The sequence below is a fragment of the Neovison vison genome, chromosome 7 (genome assembly GCF_020171115.1).
Source record: "Neovison vison isolate M4711 chromosome 7, ASM_NN_V1, whole genome shotgun sequence".
In the NCBI taxonomy this organism is placed as follows: Eukaryota; Metazoa; Chordata; class Mammalia; order Carnivora; family Mustelidae; genus Neogale; species Neogale vison.
In genome coordinates, this window is record NC_058097.1 from 26,198,307 (window position 1) to 26,211,971 (window position 13,665).

General features: G+C 51.0%; 1 protein-coding gene across 1 annotated transcript in view; it reads left to right on the top strand.

Annotated features, from left to right (window-relative positions):
- Window positions 1-13,383, top strand: part of CNGB1 (cyclic nucleotide gated channel subunit beta 1) — a 60,956-nt gene extending 47,573 nt beyond the window's left edge. Inside the window, exons 29-32 of the mRNA XM_044260408.1 lie at window positions 2,785-2,903; window positions 3,158-3,304; window positions 10,314-10,530; window positions 13,117-13,383. Of these exons, the coding sequence (XP_044116343.1) occupies window positions 2,785-2,903; window positions 3,158-3,304; window positions 10,314-10,530; window positions 13,117-13,383 (750 nt within the window). The remainder of the gene's footprint in view (window positions 1-2,784; window positions 2,904-3,157; window positions 3,305-10,313; window positions 10,531-13,116) is intronic.
- Window positions 13,384-13,665: the final 282 nt, after the last annotated feature.

The following is a 13,665-nucleotide window of genomic DNA, read 5'->3' on the forward strand; positions in this document are numbered from 1 at the left end:
TAGGGCCCTGACTGCCGATGGAACAGCTTCCAGGGTCTTGGTCTTCCTATCAGGAAAACGGAGTGGAGGGGGGCCTGGGTTAGGTCACAGGCTACAAACCGAGGGCCTTCTCATAGGAGCAGCCCATACAGTGTTTTGTGGTTTTTTAGGTGTTCTTTTTTTCCCTAATCTTAAAAAAAAAACCAATGTTGACTTTGTCCCCAACCTTTACAAATTTGAAGGTTTCACATAAAAATCCAGGTTTCTAGCTAAAAATAGAGCCCCATTTTCCCAAATAGCGAGAGTCAACTGGGTGGAGAAGGGGTTGCCCCCAATGGGGATGGCATCCTCCCTCCCGATGCCACAGGCCCCACCTTTCCCCGCTGCCCCATACCAGGCTCTCTTCACTCCTTCATCCGCCCATCTGATCCTGGAAAACATTTGCACTTGAATCTAGGGATACCCAGTGTCAAGGCCCTTTCTGCTCCCATTCCCCACTCAAGGTGAGACCAGTGCCCTCTGGGGAGTGAGTGGTTAGGGCGAAAGGGCACGAACTTGGAATTCAGTCCCCTTGTTACAGGGCTGGTGTACAGTCCAGTCCCCTTGTTACTGGGTGTGTGTACAGAGGTGAAAATAATGCCCACGCAACCCCTGTGCGACTCAGAAAAGTTCAGCCCAAGAAGGCTCCCATCTCCAAGTTGTATGCTGTATAGCAGTGAAGTTTCTGGAAGCAGAGAGCCTGGAGAAATGGGGAAATAGTGCTACAGATGGTTGAAAAAACGCTGCAGCCCTAGAGGCCAAGATGGGATTGAGAACAATAGAGTGATTTGTCTGACACAGGCTCCTTCCTAGCTGTGCCTCCTTGGGGCAGTGGCTTACCCTCTCTGAGTCTCTTCTTATGGGTGAAGTAGGGATGTTGCCGGTATTCCCTCCCGGGGTGGGGGTGGGGGTTGTGAAGGTTGAATCAGCTGTACCTACAGAGCTAGGTGCCATTGCTGCTGTAGCTATCTTTGGGGGTAGTGTAGAACTTGCTGGCAAATGAGGAAGGCTGAATGAGGTGGAGGGGGTTGGCAGAGGGACCTTGAAGTGAACACTTGATAAGCAAGTGTGAATAGTGCCCCCTGCTGTCCAGTTTTGCTATGTGATGATCTCGCTGAGTCACCCCTGGGACACCATGCACCCCCCGACCCCCGCCGCCCACCCCAGGGCTGAGGGGGAGCTCTATAGACCCTTCAGTCCCGTGTCAAATTGGACACAGAAACAGGGACATGAAGCTTTCTTCCTGTTTGTTAAGGCTCCCATGCCTGTGTGAGAAGCCCAGGAAACGTTTGTTGAATGAATCCAAAGTGTCATCAATTGACCTATCCTTGCTGTCTCTCCTCTTAAACATGTCAGGTGTGACGGAGAGGGAGAGGGGCATTGTGAGGGCATGAGGATTAGAAGGTGCATGGCAGACTGGGTATTTTTTTCTTTCTTTTTTTTTTTTAAATTTTAAGAGATTTTATTTATTTGAGATAGAAAGAGCCAGAGATCATGAGCAGGGGGCAGAGGGAAAGGGAGAAGCATACTCCTTGCTGAGCAGGGAGTGTGATGTGTAGCCCCATCCCAGGACCCTGGGATCGAGACCTGAGCTGAAGGCAGACGCTTAACCGACTACCCACCCAGGCGCCCAGCCTGCGTATTTCTGATTGCAGTCCAAAGCAAGCCATTCAAGCAGGCATGATTCCATTCATTTGCTCTAACTTGGGATTAAGACCATTGCCTTAGTCTGCTACAGCTGTTCTGACGAAGGACCAGAGAGGGCAGCTTGAGCAACAGAAACGCATTGTGTCTCAGTTCTGGAGGCTGGAAGTCCAATACCAAGGTGTCAGTGGGATTGGCTCCTTCTTGGGGCTGTGAAGGAGGGATCTGTTCCTCTCTCCTTGGCATATAGATGGCTGTCCTCTCCCTGTGTAACTTTACATCGTTATCTCGGTATGCCTGTCTTTGTGTCCAAATATCCCCTTAAGAGGGACACCAGTCACATTGGATTAGGGGCCCACTCACCTCCAGTATGACCTCATCTCAACTTAGCGAATGAAATCTGCAATGACCCTATCTCCAAAGAAGGTCGCATTCTGAGCATCTGGGGGTGAGGACTTCAACATAAGGATTTGGGAGGGACACCATTCAACCCACAGCACCCATGAGGTCTGAAAGCAGACTGAGCCCCAATCCCCACTTTCCCAGGCCCTAGCTTTGCAACCTCGGGCAAAGGGTTCCTACCCCAGAGCTGTGGAGGACTAAGCAGGCCCAGCACTTAGAGCAATGCCTCGCTCAGAAAAATGTTGCACGAGAACTGGACTTCGTGACCGATATCGTTATCACTGCTGTTTCACCTAGCAAATGCTTACCGAGCTCCTAAGGTGACACGTCCTAGGCACAGGTATCAACGTATTGTATGAACCACTGCTAATTTTTTCCATGTCTCCGGCCTTCCATTGGCGTGTATAATTGGGAATTTGTAGAATACCATTACACTCGCACCTTCTCGCTAACCTAGCACTTTCCTCTCCATCACACCACTAACTCCCCCACAGAATCTCATCAGGCAGGCCAGGGGTGGCCACTCTTCCCAATCCACAGATGGGGAGACTGAGGCCCCAGAGAGGAAGTGAGTGGCCTTGCTTCACACACCATGCCAGTGGTGAGCTGGACGCCACCCCAGGTTCCTCTGCTCTGTGCCAGCGGCCCCTGGGCCCAGCCCTGCCAGTCTTCTGGTCACTTCTGATGATGGCAGAGGGGCTCAGCACTTCTCTGTTTCAGGGGGAGATTGGTCGAGAGATGTACATCATCCAGGCGGGACAGGTGCAGGTCCTGGGTGGCCCTGACGGGAAGGCCGTGCTGGTGACGCTGAAGGCTGGATCCGTGTTTGGAGAAATAAGGTCAGGGGGGAGCTGGGGTAAGATGGGCAGACCTGGGAAAGCTGTGGTGGTGGTGGCCAAGGGGGGGACCTCATCCTCAGGGACCCTTTGGTGGGTCTAAGGAAGCCGTGCGTGGATGCTGACATATGGGGGTGGGCCCCAGCTCTTGGGTGTGTGGGGCCGCCCCGTGCTCTGGGCAATGGGAGGAAAGGGACATTTTAGCAGGATCCCAACCCCAGCCTGCCAGGTCTCACCTCCACCCTTCTCTACCCCAGCTTGCTGGCTGTTGGGGGCGGGAATCGGCGCACGGCCAATGTGGTCGCCCACGGGTTTACCAACCTCTTCATTCTGGACAAGAAGGACCTGAATGAAATTTTGGTGCATTATCCTGAGTCTCAGAAGTTACTCCGGAAGAAAGCCAGGTACATTTTTTTATTTTAAAAAAAATCCACATAATATGTCAGTGCACATTTCTTGAGGACTAAACCTTTATCTTACCTACCATAGTCCCTTATCCCAATCAGGAAATTCAGAATTGAAATGATGCTACTACCTCATCCCCAATCCATCTTCAGATTTGGCCAATTGTCCCAATCATGCCTTTTATGGCCCTTTCTGTCTTCTTTTCTGTTCCTGGATCCAGTGTGGGTTTCCCCAGTTTCATCACATAGCCTCATATCTTCAGTCTCCTTGGATCTGAGATGGCCCCTCAGCCTTTTTCTGTCTTTGGTGACTTGGGTTTCTTTGAAGAGGATAGGCCTATTATTTTGCGGGATGTCCCTTCACTTAGGGTTAGCTGATGTTCTGATATTTTCTCATGATTATCTTCAGGTTTTGCATGGGGGAAGGAATGTCTGAGAAGTGATGTTGTGGGGCACCTGGCTGGTTCCCTTGGTAGGGCATGCAACTCTTGATCTCAAGGTTGTGAGTTCAAGCCCCACGTTGGGCATGGAGCCTACTTAAAAAAAAAAAAAAAAGTGATGTTGCATTCTTCTTAGTGCGGCATATCAAGAGGCACCAGCTGCTGGTTTCTCCCAGTATTGATGATTTTCCCTTTGATCACTTGGTAAGGTTTCTGCACTCTAGAGTTAACATTTTTCTCTTTGTAATTAATAAGTATTTAGTGGGGAGTCAGTCTGAAGCTATCTAGACCTCCTGTTTCCCATCAAGTAAGCCTTCATTCGCTATATTCAGCATCCACTGAGAGCTCCTTGCTAAATCAGCGATTGCTATCATGGTTGCAGAATGGTGATTTTTCTGATTCCGTCATGCCTTCCACGTTTATTAGGAGCCTTCTACTGTGAGGAAGAGCTTCCTCTTCTTTCCCATTTCTTCGTTTATTCATTTGTCTATATCAGCGTGGATTTGTTTTGTTCTGTAAATATCCTGTTACAATCACTGCTTTGGTGCTCAGATTGTTCCAGATTTGGCCAGGAGGTCCCTCTTCAGCCTGGCCTTTGTGACTCCTTGTTATGTCTCCGAAATATTTCAGCTCTTCCTTGCTTACAAGCACAGTGAGATGCTCCAGGCTCATCTTGTGACTTTCTCTGCCACATCCCTGGAAATGGCCATTTCTTCAAGGAGCCTTGATTCCTTGCACGTGGGAATGGTTTTTAGAAACCACCATCTGTGTGCTATGTGTGCTCATGGCTTCTAGGCTCCCAAGTGGACAGAGCTGGGAAACATGCCCACATGCCCACCGGTATATATACAATTGCAAATCTACATATACACACACATCTAAGTCTGTGTATATATCAACATACATTTGTCCGTCTGTATCTCTATCTGTATCCATCTAACAATTTCGGTCCAACACCACAGAGTCTTTCAAATCTTCTCCTTTTCCATATTTTGTAAATTCTTTCCCCATCACTGAGAAATTTGACTCTCTTTACCCTCATCACATTCACTCATTTATTCAGTGCTATAATACAGACAAAGAAATTTCAGAATTGCTATCCCAGAGCCCTGGGGTGATGGGGAAGCCTTCCCAGCAGAATTTCATATTTGGGGCTGTTCTTCTTGTCGTTAGCCTAAGTACCTATGAGTTAAGTGTTATGTTCAGAGTTATTTGGATTCGTTTTCTTTTGCCTCCCTTAAGGACGGTTGTTCACTTGAAATCTACCCAGGCTCATGTGTTTCGGTTTGCACTCTCTTCTTTTATGATTCCTCCTGCCCCAATCCTTGTTGATTTATTGTTGTTTTGAATATGTCAAGCATTAGCAGGGTACCACAAGTCATGATGCAACAAAATGGTGTGCCTGGGGAAGTTCCGGCTCCCCCGACTTGTTGTGCCCAGCCCTACAGGAGCCCAATCTCATTAGTTTCTGCTGCTTCCTTAGTGTGCTTCCTTTTGCAAAAATAGGCAGATGGGAGAATATTTTATTTTCCCCGTCTTACACAAAACGTAGCATACTATAGATTTTCTTTTAAACTTTGCTTTTTTTCACATGAGAGCTGATCCTGGAAAACATTCTCTCTCAGTCCATAGACCCATCAGTTTCCTCATTCCTCTGACAGTTGCAGAGCATTCCCATGAATGGGGAGTTAGAGTTCCAATATTTTGCAATTATAAACAGCATCACAGTGAATAACCTTGTGCCTCTGTATTTTGTACTATTGAAGATTGGGTAGCTTTTTATTTTTTATTTATTTTTAAAAAATATTTTATTTATTTATTTGATAGAGATCACAAGTAGGCATAGAGGCAAGCAGAGAGAGAGAGGAGGAAGCAGGCTCCCCGTGGAGCAGAGAGTCCGATACAGGGCTTGATCCCAGGACCCTGAGATCATGACCTGAGCCAAAGGCAGAGGTTTAGCCCACTGAGCCACCCAGGTGCCCCTAGAGTGGGTAACTTTTTAGGGAAGCGGCTTTTTGCTTTCAGATCCTTAAGATCAGGTTTTAAGCTGAGTGACAGAGGTAACATGGGTGTGCTAGAAAAATCTACAACAGGCTTGGGAAGGTGATGGGGCTCATGTCCTATCCGTGTGAGGTACTTACTGGCCATGTGGCCTTGGGGAAAGTTGCTTAACTTCTCTGGTCTCAGTTTTCTGCAATTCTGTAAAATAAGGGTATGTTAACCCCTTACTTTGTTTTTGGGAAAATTAAATAAAATAGCGTGTGTGCGAATGTCTCCAGCAGGGTACATGACATGTGGGAGAGCTCAGTGAATGTCCATAATAATAATTGTTCCTCTTTATCCATTAAATTCTCTCCGTAATTTTCCCATTGGATTAAGCCTTTTATTTATTTTTTTAAGTTTTATTTATTTATTTATTTGATAGACAGCGATCACAATTAGGTAGAGAGAAAGAGAGAGAGAGAGGAGGAAGCAGGCTCCCCGCCGAGCAGAGAGCCCAATGCGGGGCCAGATCCCAGGAACTTGGGATCATGACCTGAGCTGAAGGCAGAGGCTTTAACCCACTGAGCCACCCAGGCGCCCCTGGATGAAGCCTTTTAAATCTACATATCTAGTTTTTCCTCCATTGCCTTTTACCTCATATTCCTATTTTCTATCTCATTCTATGAAATGACACAAAAAATAAACTACACAGAGGGAGGTCATGATAAAGGGCACACACTTACCAATATCCACTCATAGCTCATAATCATTTACTGAGCACATAGTTCTGAGCCCCGGGGACACAGCAAGGACCAAATAAAGTTGCCTTTCTAGTAGGGGAGGCCGACCATAGAGAAATGAATGATTCTGTGATGTGTCAGCTATGAGGAAACAGAAAGCCACACCAAGGAGACAGCGGTGAGGAAGGGAGTTCCTTGAGATAGGTTGCTCAGGAAAAGCCATTCTGAGGAAGTGGAATTTCAGTGGAGACTTGCACAGAATGGAAGAGTGAGCGGGACTGCTTGCAGGGAAGAGCATTCCAGCCAGAGGGAACAGCCGCTGGAAAGGCCCTGCAACCTCGGTGTGTGGGGGCAGACCAGCCAGAAAATAAGCATAGCTTGATGCGGGGTGGGAGCAGTCAAGGGGATGAGAGCAGGTAGGTCTTGGAGGTGAGGGAGACGGCAATGGCTTTGGGTCTTGGTCTGAGGGAGACGGCAGCCTTGTAGGGTTTTACACAGACTGGTGGCTTGATGTGACTTAGGTTTTCACAGGACCCCTTTGGCAAGCCCAGATAAGAGGATGCCATGTTGAGGTTAGAGCATAATACACAGAGGATGCTGGGGGGGGGTCCCCTGAGGAAGGAAGCTGCCCCGTAACTCAATATACCAGTTTGCTCTTAAGGAAGCTATGGGGCCCTTCTAAAGGCTGGTCTGTCCGACCTTCTCCCACCAACTCTGCCCACTTCCCCTGACTCTCCCCGAGGAGCAGGGAAGCACAGTCAACCCTCATTACTCAACGTATTTGCGATTCTGTATCTGCAATTCACCTACTCACTGAAATGTGTTCGGAACCCCCAAATCAGCGCTCATGGGCAGCCCCAGTCATTCGCGGATGTGCATAGAGAGAGCAGTGAGAGATTTGAGTTGTCCGAAGTGCACGTTCCCAGCAGAAGCTGACCAAGGGGACGCTCTGCTTTATTGTTTTAACCCAGAAGCGTCTGAACACTGGTCAGCAAGTCTTTCCGTGGGCCGTTCAGCACCGCAGTGTCCATAGTTCTGTGATTGTCATCGGCGATGTGGCCCCGAAGTGTGGTGCTGAGGTGCGTTCCCCAGGGCAGGGAGGCTGGGATGTCCCGGATGGACAAGGCACGCGGGTTAGATAAGCTTCGCTCAGGCATGGCTCATAGAGCTGTGGGGCATGAGTTCGATGTTAATGAAACTGCAGGTTCAATCAGATGTCATTAAACAGGAACGCAAACAAGTATTGATCAGTTGCTGAAGTGTTGTCGTGAGAGGCTCACCAGAAACCCAACCCTGTATTTCCACTGGAAGCGATGGTTTCGGTGTTCAGTAATGCGGCATTTGTAGGGACTCCATCGAACGACCTCCAATACTGAGAATTTTACCATTTCTGTCTGAGAGCGTGCACTGTCCCTACTGCCCCCGCCTGCCTTTCCTCCCCCCTCAAGAGGAGCGAGGCCGTGAAAGCCAGGTTTGTAGCTGCCATCCACTCCTTTGGCTAGGGTAGATGAGGGCTCCACCAGTCAGCTAGGACCCCGTAGAGGCTGCTGACCCGTGTGTGGAGAGCCTGCTGCCCTGCCCTGCGCTGGAGAAGGTGCAGAGAGAGGAGGAGCCATCCGGTCCTGCTGCACCGAGGCCCTGGGACCAGCTCTGTGGCCTGATTCATCAGAGAGCCGGGCTCCCTGGACAGGCAGGCTTCAGGACAGGGGCAGGGGGTTGTGAGGAAGCTCTGCCCATCAAAGGAAAAACGCGGTCTGAGAACCCCAGGGCCTGGGACGTCTGAGCTGGTGAGAGCCATGTGTGGGATTCTGTCTCCGTTCCCTGCTCTACAGATGGGGGACCTGGGGCTGCAGAGACGGGGAGGGCTCAGCTCTCTGGCTTGGCTGCTCCAAGAGATGGGAAAAAGCTTTCATGCATGCCACTTTCTCCAGGGGTGAATGTGCGATCCTGCTTATAGGAAAACACGTCATCTAAAAGTGAGGAGAAATTTTCCTGACTCTGGAAACATCCCAGAAGCCAGCGCAATGTTTCAAAAGAGAGATGGCCATTAGCCCTCAGCAAAGGTCCCACCGAGAGTTCTTTTGTGTCATCTCTGAACCACGCTGAGCCTTCCCACAGACTGTCGTGCTGTGAATTATGGGCTGAATAACACAGGTGACGGTGCCAGGCATGAAGAGGCCTCGGATGAATTCTCTGAATTCTAGTGTTTGTGTTCTCCTGGGGGAGCCCCAGCCAGAAAACGCCAGTCTTGGCCAATTAATATCAATACGCGCAATTTAAATCCATTGCCTCTGATTAGATAAGCAGCCAGCAACGGCCTCATTTTTAAACAAACAAGTTTGCTGGAGCCCTGATGAATGAATTTGCCAATTAGGAGTCTAGGCCTGCTAGATTGCAGACGAAATCCATTTGTTCTTGAGCCAAATCGTGCATCATGTATCTATAACGTGAACAATTCCCTATCAAAGGCTGGGGCTCTCTGTTCCATGGAAGAGTCTATCCTTATTTACAGAGCAGGGTGGCATACTGCCTTTAGATCTGAGGTTTTTGTTTTTTTAAGATTTTATTCATTTATGTGACAGAGGGAGAGATCATGAGTAGGCAGAGAGGCAGGCAGAAAGAGGGGGAAAAGCAGGCTCCCTGCTGAGCAGAGAGCCTCATGCGGGGCTCGATCCCAGGACCCCCGAGATCATGACCTGAGCCGAAGGCAGAGGCTTAACCCACTGAGCCACCCAGGTGCCCCTAGATCTGAGTTTTAATTCTGCCCCTGCCACTTCCTAGCTGTGTAACCTTGGGAAAATTACTTACCCCTTCTGGTCTTCCGTATCTATTTGAAATGAGGGAGAAAAATAGGGGCCTTCCTAAGAGGATTTTGTGGGATTTAAATGACAAACTGTGTATTGATTATCCGTATCACACGTTTAGTAGCTTAAAATCATATATACGTATTACTGCAGAGCTTCTGTGAGTCACAAGTCTGGGACGGCTCTGGTGGGTCTGTTCCAAGGCCATCATCAAGGTGCTGGCCAGAGCTGAGTCTCATCTCAAGTCTCCCTGGGGAAAGGACCTGCTTCCAAGGTCACCTGAATTCTGTTCCCTGTGGTTGTAGGACTGGAGGCCTCTGTTCCCAGCTAACTGTTGGCTGGTGGCTGTCCTTGGTTCTTGCCACGTGGGCCTCAGACATGACCCCTGGCTGCAGCAAAGTCAGGAAGGGAGAGTGTCCTTGCAAGACAGTGATCACCTTCCTCTGCGACATGTTCACAAAGGGGATGTCTCATCACCTTTGCTGTATTCTGCTGGTCAAAAGCAAATCACCCATTCCCCTCACCCTCTATGGGAGGGGATCACACAGAGACATAGACACCAGGATGGGGCACCCCCAGGGGCCACCAGAACACCTGTAAAGGACCAAGCCCAGGGCCTGACATGTATAGACACTCATTAAGTGTTGACAGAGGTGACAGCAAAGATGGTGACATGACAAAAAAGCCAAAGGAAGAGAAGAAAAGCTTTGGTCTTTTCTCATCTGCGCACCCTGTTTCTGAGTCCATCTGTTATAACATCATTCAGTATTTCCTGTGTGACCTCACAAAAGTGACTCAACCCCTCTGAGCCTCCGATACCTCCTCTATAACGTCCAGACCATAAGACCCATGTCATTCCAGTCATTCCAATCATTCACTGAAACGTGCATCAAGCAGTTAGCACTGGGCTTGCTCACAGACTCAGCGAGGACAACCCACCCCTCCCCTGCCCCCCAGAGCTACACCAGACAGCCCTCCACAGACACACCTTTCTCCTCTCCGGGGGCAAGCTTGTGACGGGGCCAGCACTGCTCTCTTTCAGGCGCATGCTGAGAAACAACAACAAGCCCAAGGAGCCCAAGAGCGTGCTCATCCTGCCACCCCGGGCAGGCACCCCCAAGCTCTTCAACGCCGCCCTCGCTGCAGCAGGAAAGATGGGCAAGGGGGCCAAAGGCGGCAAGCTTGCCCACCTGAGGGCCCGGCTCAAAGAGCTGGCTGCGTTGGAGGCCGCGGAGAGGCAGCAACAGCTGCTGGAACAGGTAACATGGTGGGGAACCAGCCACCATCTCAACTTGGTGCCAGAGCATGGACTATACCTTTTATTGTGGGGAATGTCCGTCCCTCCCGCACCCCCCCCGCCCTGCCCCCACCGGCTTCCTATCGGTAGAGATGCCTTAGGAGGCAAGTGACAGAAATGCAGGTCACTGTGCCAGCTCACATTAGCTTAAGGGAACAGGGAAATGATTGGGTCAAGGAGTGGAAAAGCTCAGGCAAGGCTGGATCCCAAAATCTCTGACATTGCCAGTGGATCTCGCTTTGCCATCCCGTCATTGCTGCTTCCCTCGAGGATGGCTTCAGGTCGCAAGAGCACTACGATGGTTGGTGTCCTGGTTTAGCAGCTCCCACGGAAAGCCCCTCTCGCCCCGTGATTCCAGCGAAAGTCCCAGGGCTCACTGTCATTGGACAGAATTGGGTCACGTGTCAATTCCTGAGCCACTTGCTGTGGTGCCCTGGGGGAGTCCAGGCTCCTGTGCCTACCCCGGGTTGAGGGGGGCCATCCCCCCGAGGGGAGTCCTGGTGCTGTTGCAGAGGTAGGAGCAGTGGGTGTGGGCAGGGAATGTCTCTCCCCAGATGGCAGTGATGTTCTCATATTTAATATTTGTGTCGGTGACAATTTAGGAGGTTTGAAGAGAAAAAACCGTGCCGAGAGGCACAATGCCGACTTGTCCCCGCCCTCAGAAATCTGAAGGGAATTTTAAAATTAGTTCTGGGACTCTTTTCTGTGACTAATGCCAAAAATGCCAATTAGAATGATTGCACTAATTATGACTATTCACGACTGTCCTTTAGGGAGGCTGCTGGGAAGGGGGGCGGTGGGTAGGCAGGAGCTCAGTGGCAGGGAGGGTGCGGCAGTCTACACATTCAAAGGAGCCTAGGGGACTCAGTCTCAATTGAGGCTCCGGTCAGAGTCCAGGGGACCCATCTGGAGATCATTTGACATCTAGAGTCTGGGAGGTGACATCAAAGCTATGCAGGGTTCCAAGATATTCTCAAGATGCAGTCACCCTTGGCCCCTGATGGAGGACACACAGTATTGTCTGGCTCACCAAGTGCCAGGGTCAAGGTCGAGACAGCAAGCTGGGGTCTTGAGTGCTGGCTGCTGCGTGGGGATGAGTGGACATGAACTCGAAGACTGTTCTTAGTATGGTGAAAGGCTTTCCCCGGGCTTGTTGCTCCGGAGTATTTATTAGCTTTTCACCCAGGCAGCTTGGAGAGGTGCATTAAATTTGCATGAGAATTCTAATAAAAGGCAGTTTTAGAACAATCAGGGCAGAATGGCAGAGGAGCTCTGAAATAACAATCCAAAGACATGGGTCTGATTCCCAGCTCTGTCACCGCCAGCGCAGTGCCCTGAGGAAGCTTCTCACGCTCCCTGAGACCAGATCACCTATGGTTGCCACAGGGATGAAGCAGGAAAGCTCAGAGAACTTTTGAAAAGCCTTTTGAACATGATGAACCACCTGACAACCTGCCCATGATTCTTCGGGTTCCATTCATAGCAGGAAGCTTCTGGAAGTCCCGTAACGGGCACCATCCCACCCTGGAAGGGCGTTGTCAGAGTTTAGGGTGAGCAGGAGAAGGCGGAACAGGTGCACCCAAACATGCAGGAACAAGGAAGCAGAGGGAGGGACATGTCCCCAGAGCTGCCTTGGGTTCTACTAGGAGTGGGGTTCCCCGCCCTACTTCCCTTCCTTCATCACTCTGTGATTTGAGTAAACCTCAAGGGGGTTTTCTTCTTCAGGAGCATGCTGACTGCTCTCATTTTAAATTCACTACCACTATCTCAAGTAGGTGTTGGATAGCTGGGGACCATTCAGGTCTCCTCCTCTGTGGGCCTCTCCCTTCCATTTATGTCCAGGTAGAGGGGGGTCACACAGGGCAGGGCAGGTGATGGGTGTCCACGAAGGCTTAGATTTTTACCGATACACAGACTATGGCCAGTGTCCCCAGGAACCCTGAAGGCTGGAGGCTGGAAGTCCCCACCAAGTCTCCAAACATGGGGGTTCAGCCCAGCCAAATGCCAGTGGTAGCCTGCCCATTCTCCTGTGGCATGGGGGTGGGGGTCTCCACCTTTGAGACCTTCCAGAAAGGGCGTCATCTCAGCCTTTATCTTGTTTACTTCGAAATGTTCTCCTTCACTCAGGAGCATCCAGCTCTGGTAACCAGGGTGGACAGGGCAGCCAGGGGGACTGGGCTTAGCTTTGCAAAATCCTCCCTGGCTCCCCCTCCTGGTCACAGCCTCTCTTTCCTCCATAGCTCAGGAGCGGGCTTGAACCTGCAACTTCACTCTGACTTCTAGCCCTGCCAATCAACAAAGACCAAAAATATCCACTAAGTCCAACCGGGACTTTTAATCCCTAAGTCTCCCCATAATATATTCTATTTCTATCAAATAATCCTGATGCCGCTCCGACCCCCCACTTCCCATCCGTTAGATTGCACCCTTGAGCGCTCCGCCATCCTCCTCCTGGGCGGTCCGAGAAGGGGAACGGGATGGTGTTCAAGACCTTTCCAAGAACTCTGAGGCGTTCTGTTCCTCACCAATCGCCCTTTCCGGATTTCAGGCCAAGAGCTCGCAAGACGCTGCGGGAGAGGCGGGCCCGGCCGCCCCGGAGCAGCCAGCACCGCCGCAGCCGGAGGCCCCGGAGCAACCAGAGCCTCCAGCCCCGCGCTCTCCGCCACCTGCCTCCCCTGGGAGGCCCGAGGAAGGCGGGGAGTCGGAGGCCGCGCCCTCAGAGTCCTCCGTGCGGATCCGCGTGAGCCCGGGCCCGGATCCCGATGAGGAGACCCTGTCGGTGGAGATCCCGGAGGAGAAGAAGGAGGGCGAGTGAGGCGGCCCCCAGCGCGCCGCTCCCGGCCCGGCAGGTGTAGGCGCGCCCTCCCCGCGCCCCAGGCGGGTCCCCAGCCCCGCGCCCGGCTCGCGCCGGCCCAGCTTCCCCGGGCACAGTAGAGGCTGTCGTACCTGCCCCGGCCTCGGCTTCTGCCACGGCTCGTCTTGAAGTCAACAAATGTCGTGTTCGTGTCCCTAAGTTCCCTCACCTGAGAACCCTGCCTCTCCCGACTATGGTTTTTAAGAACAAAATTCTTTTCCTATTTTAAAAGCTGATAGAGCA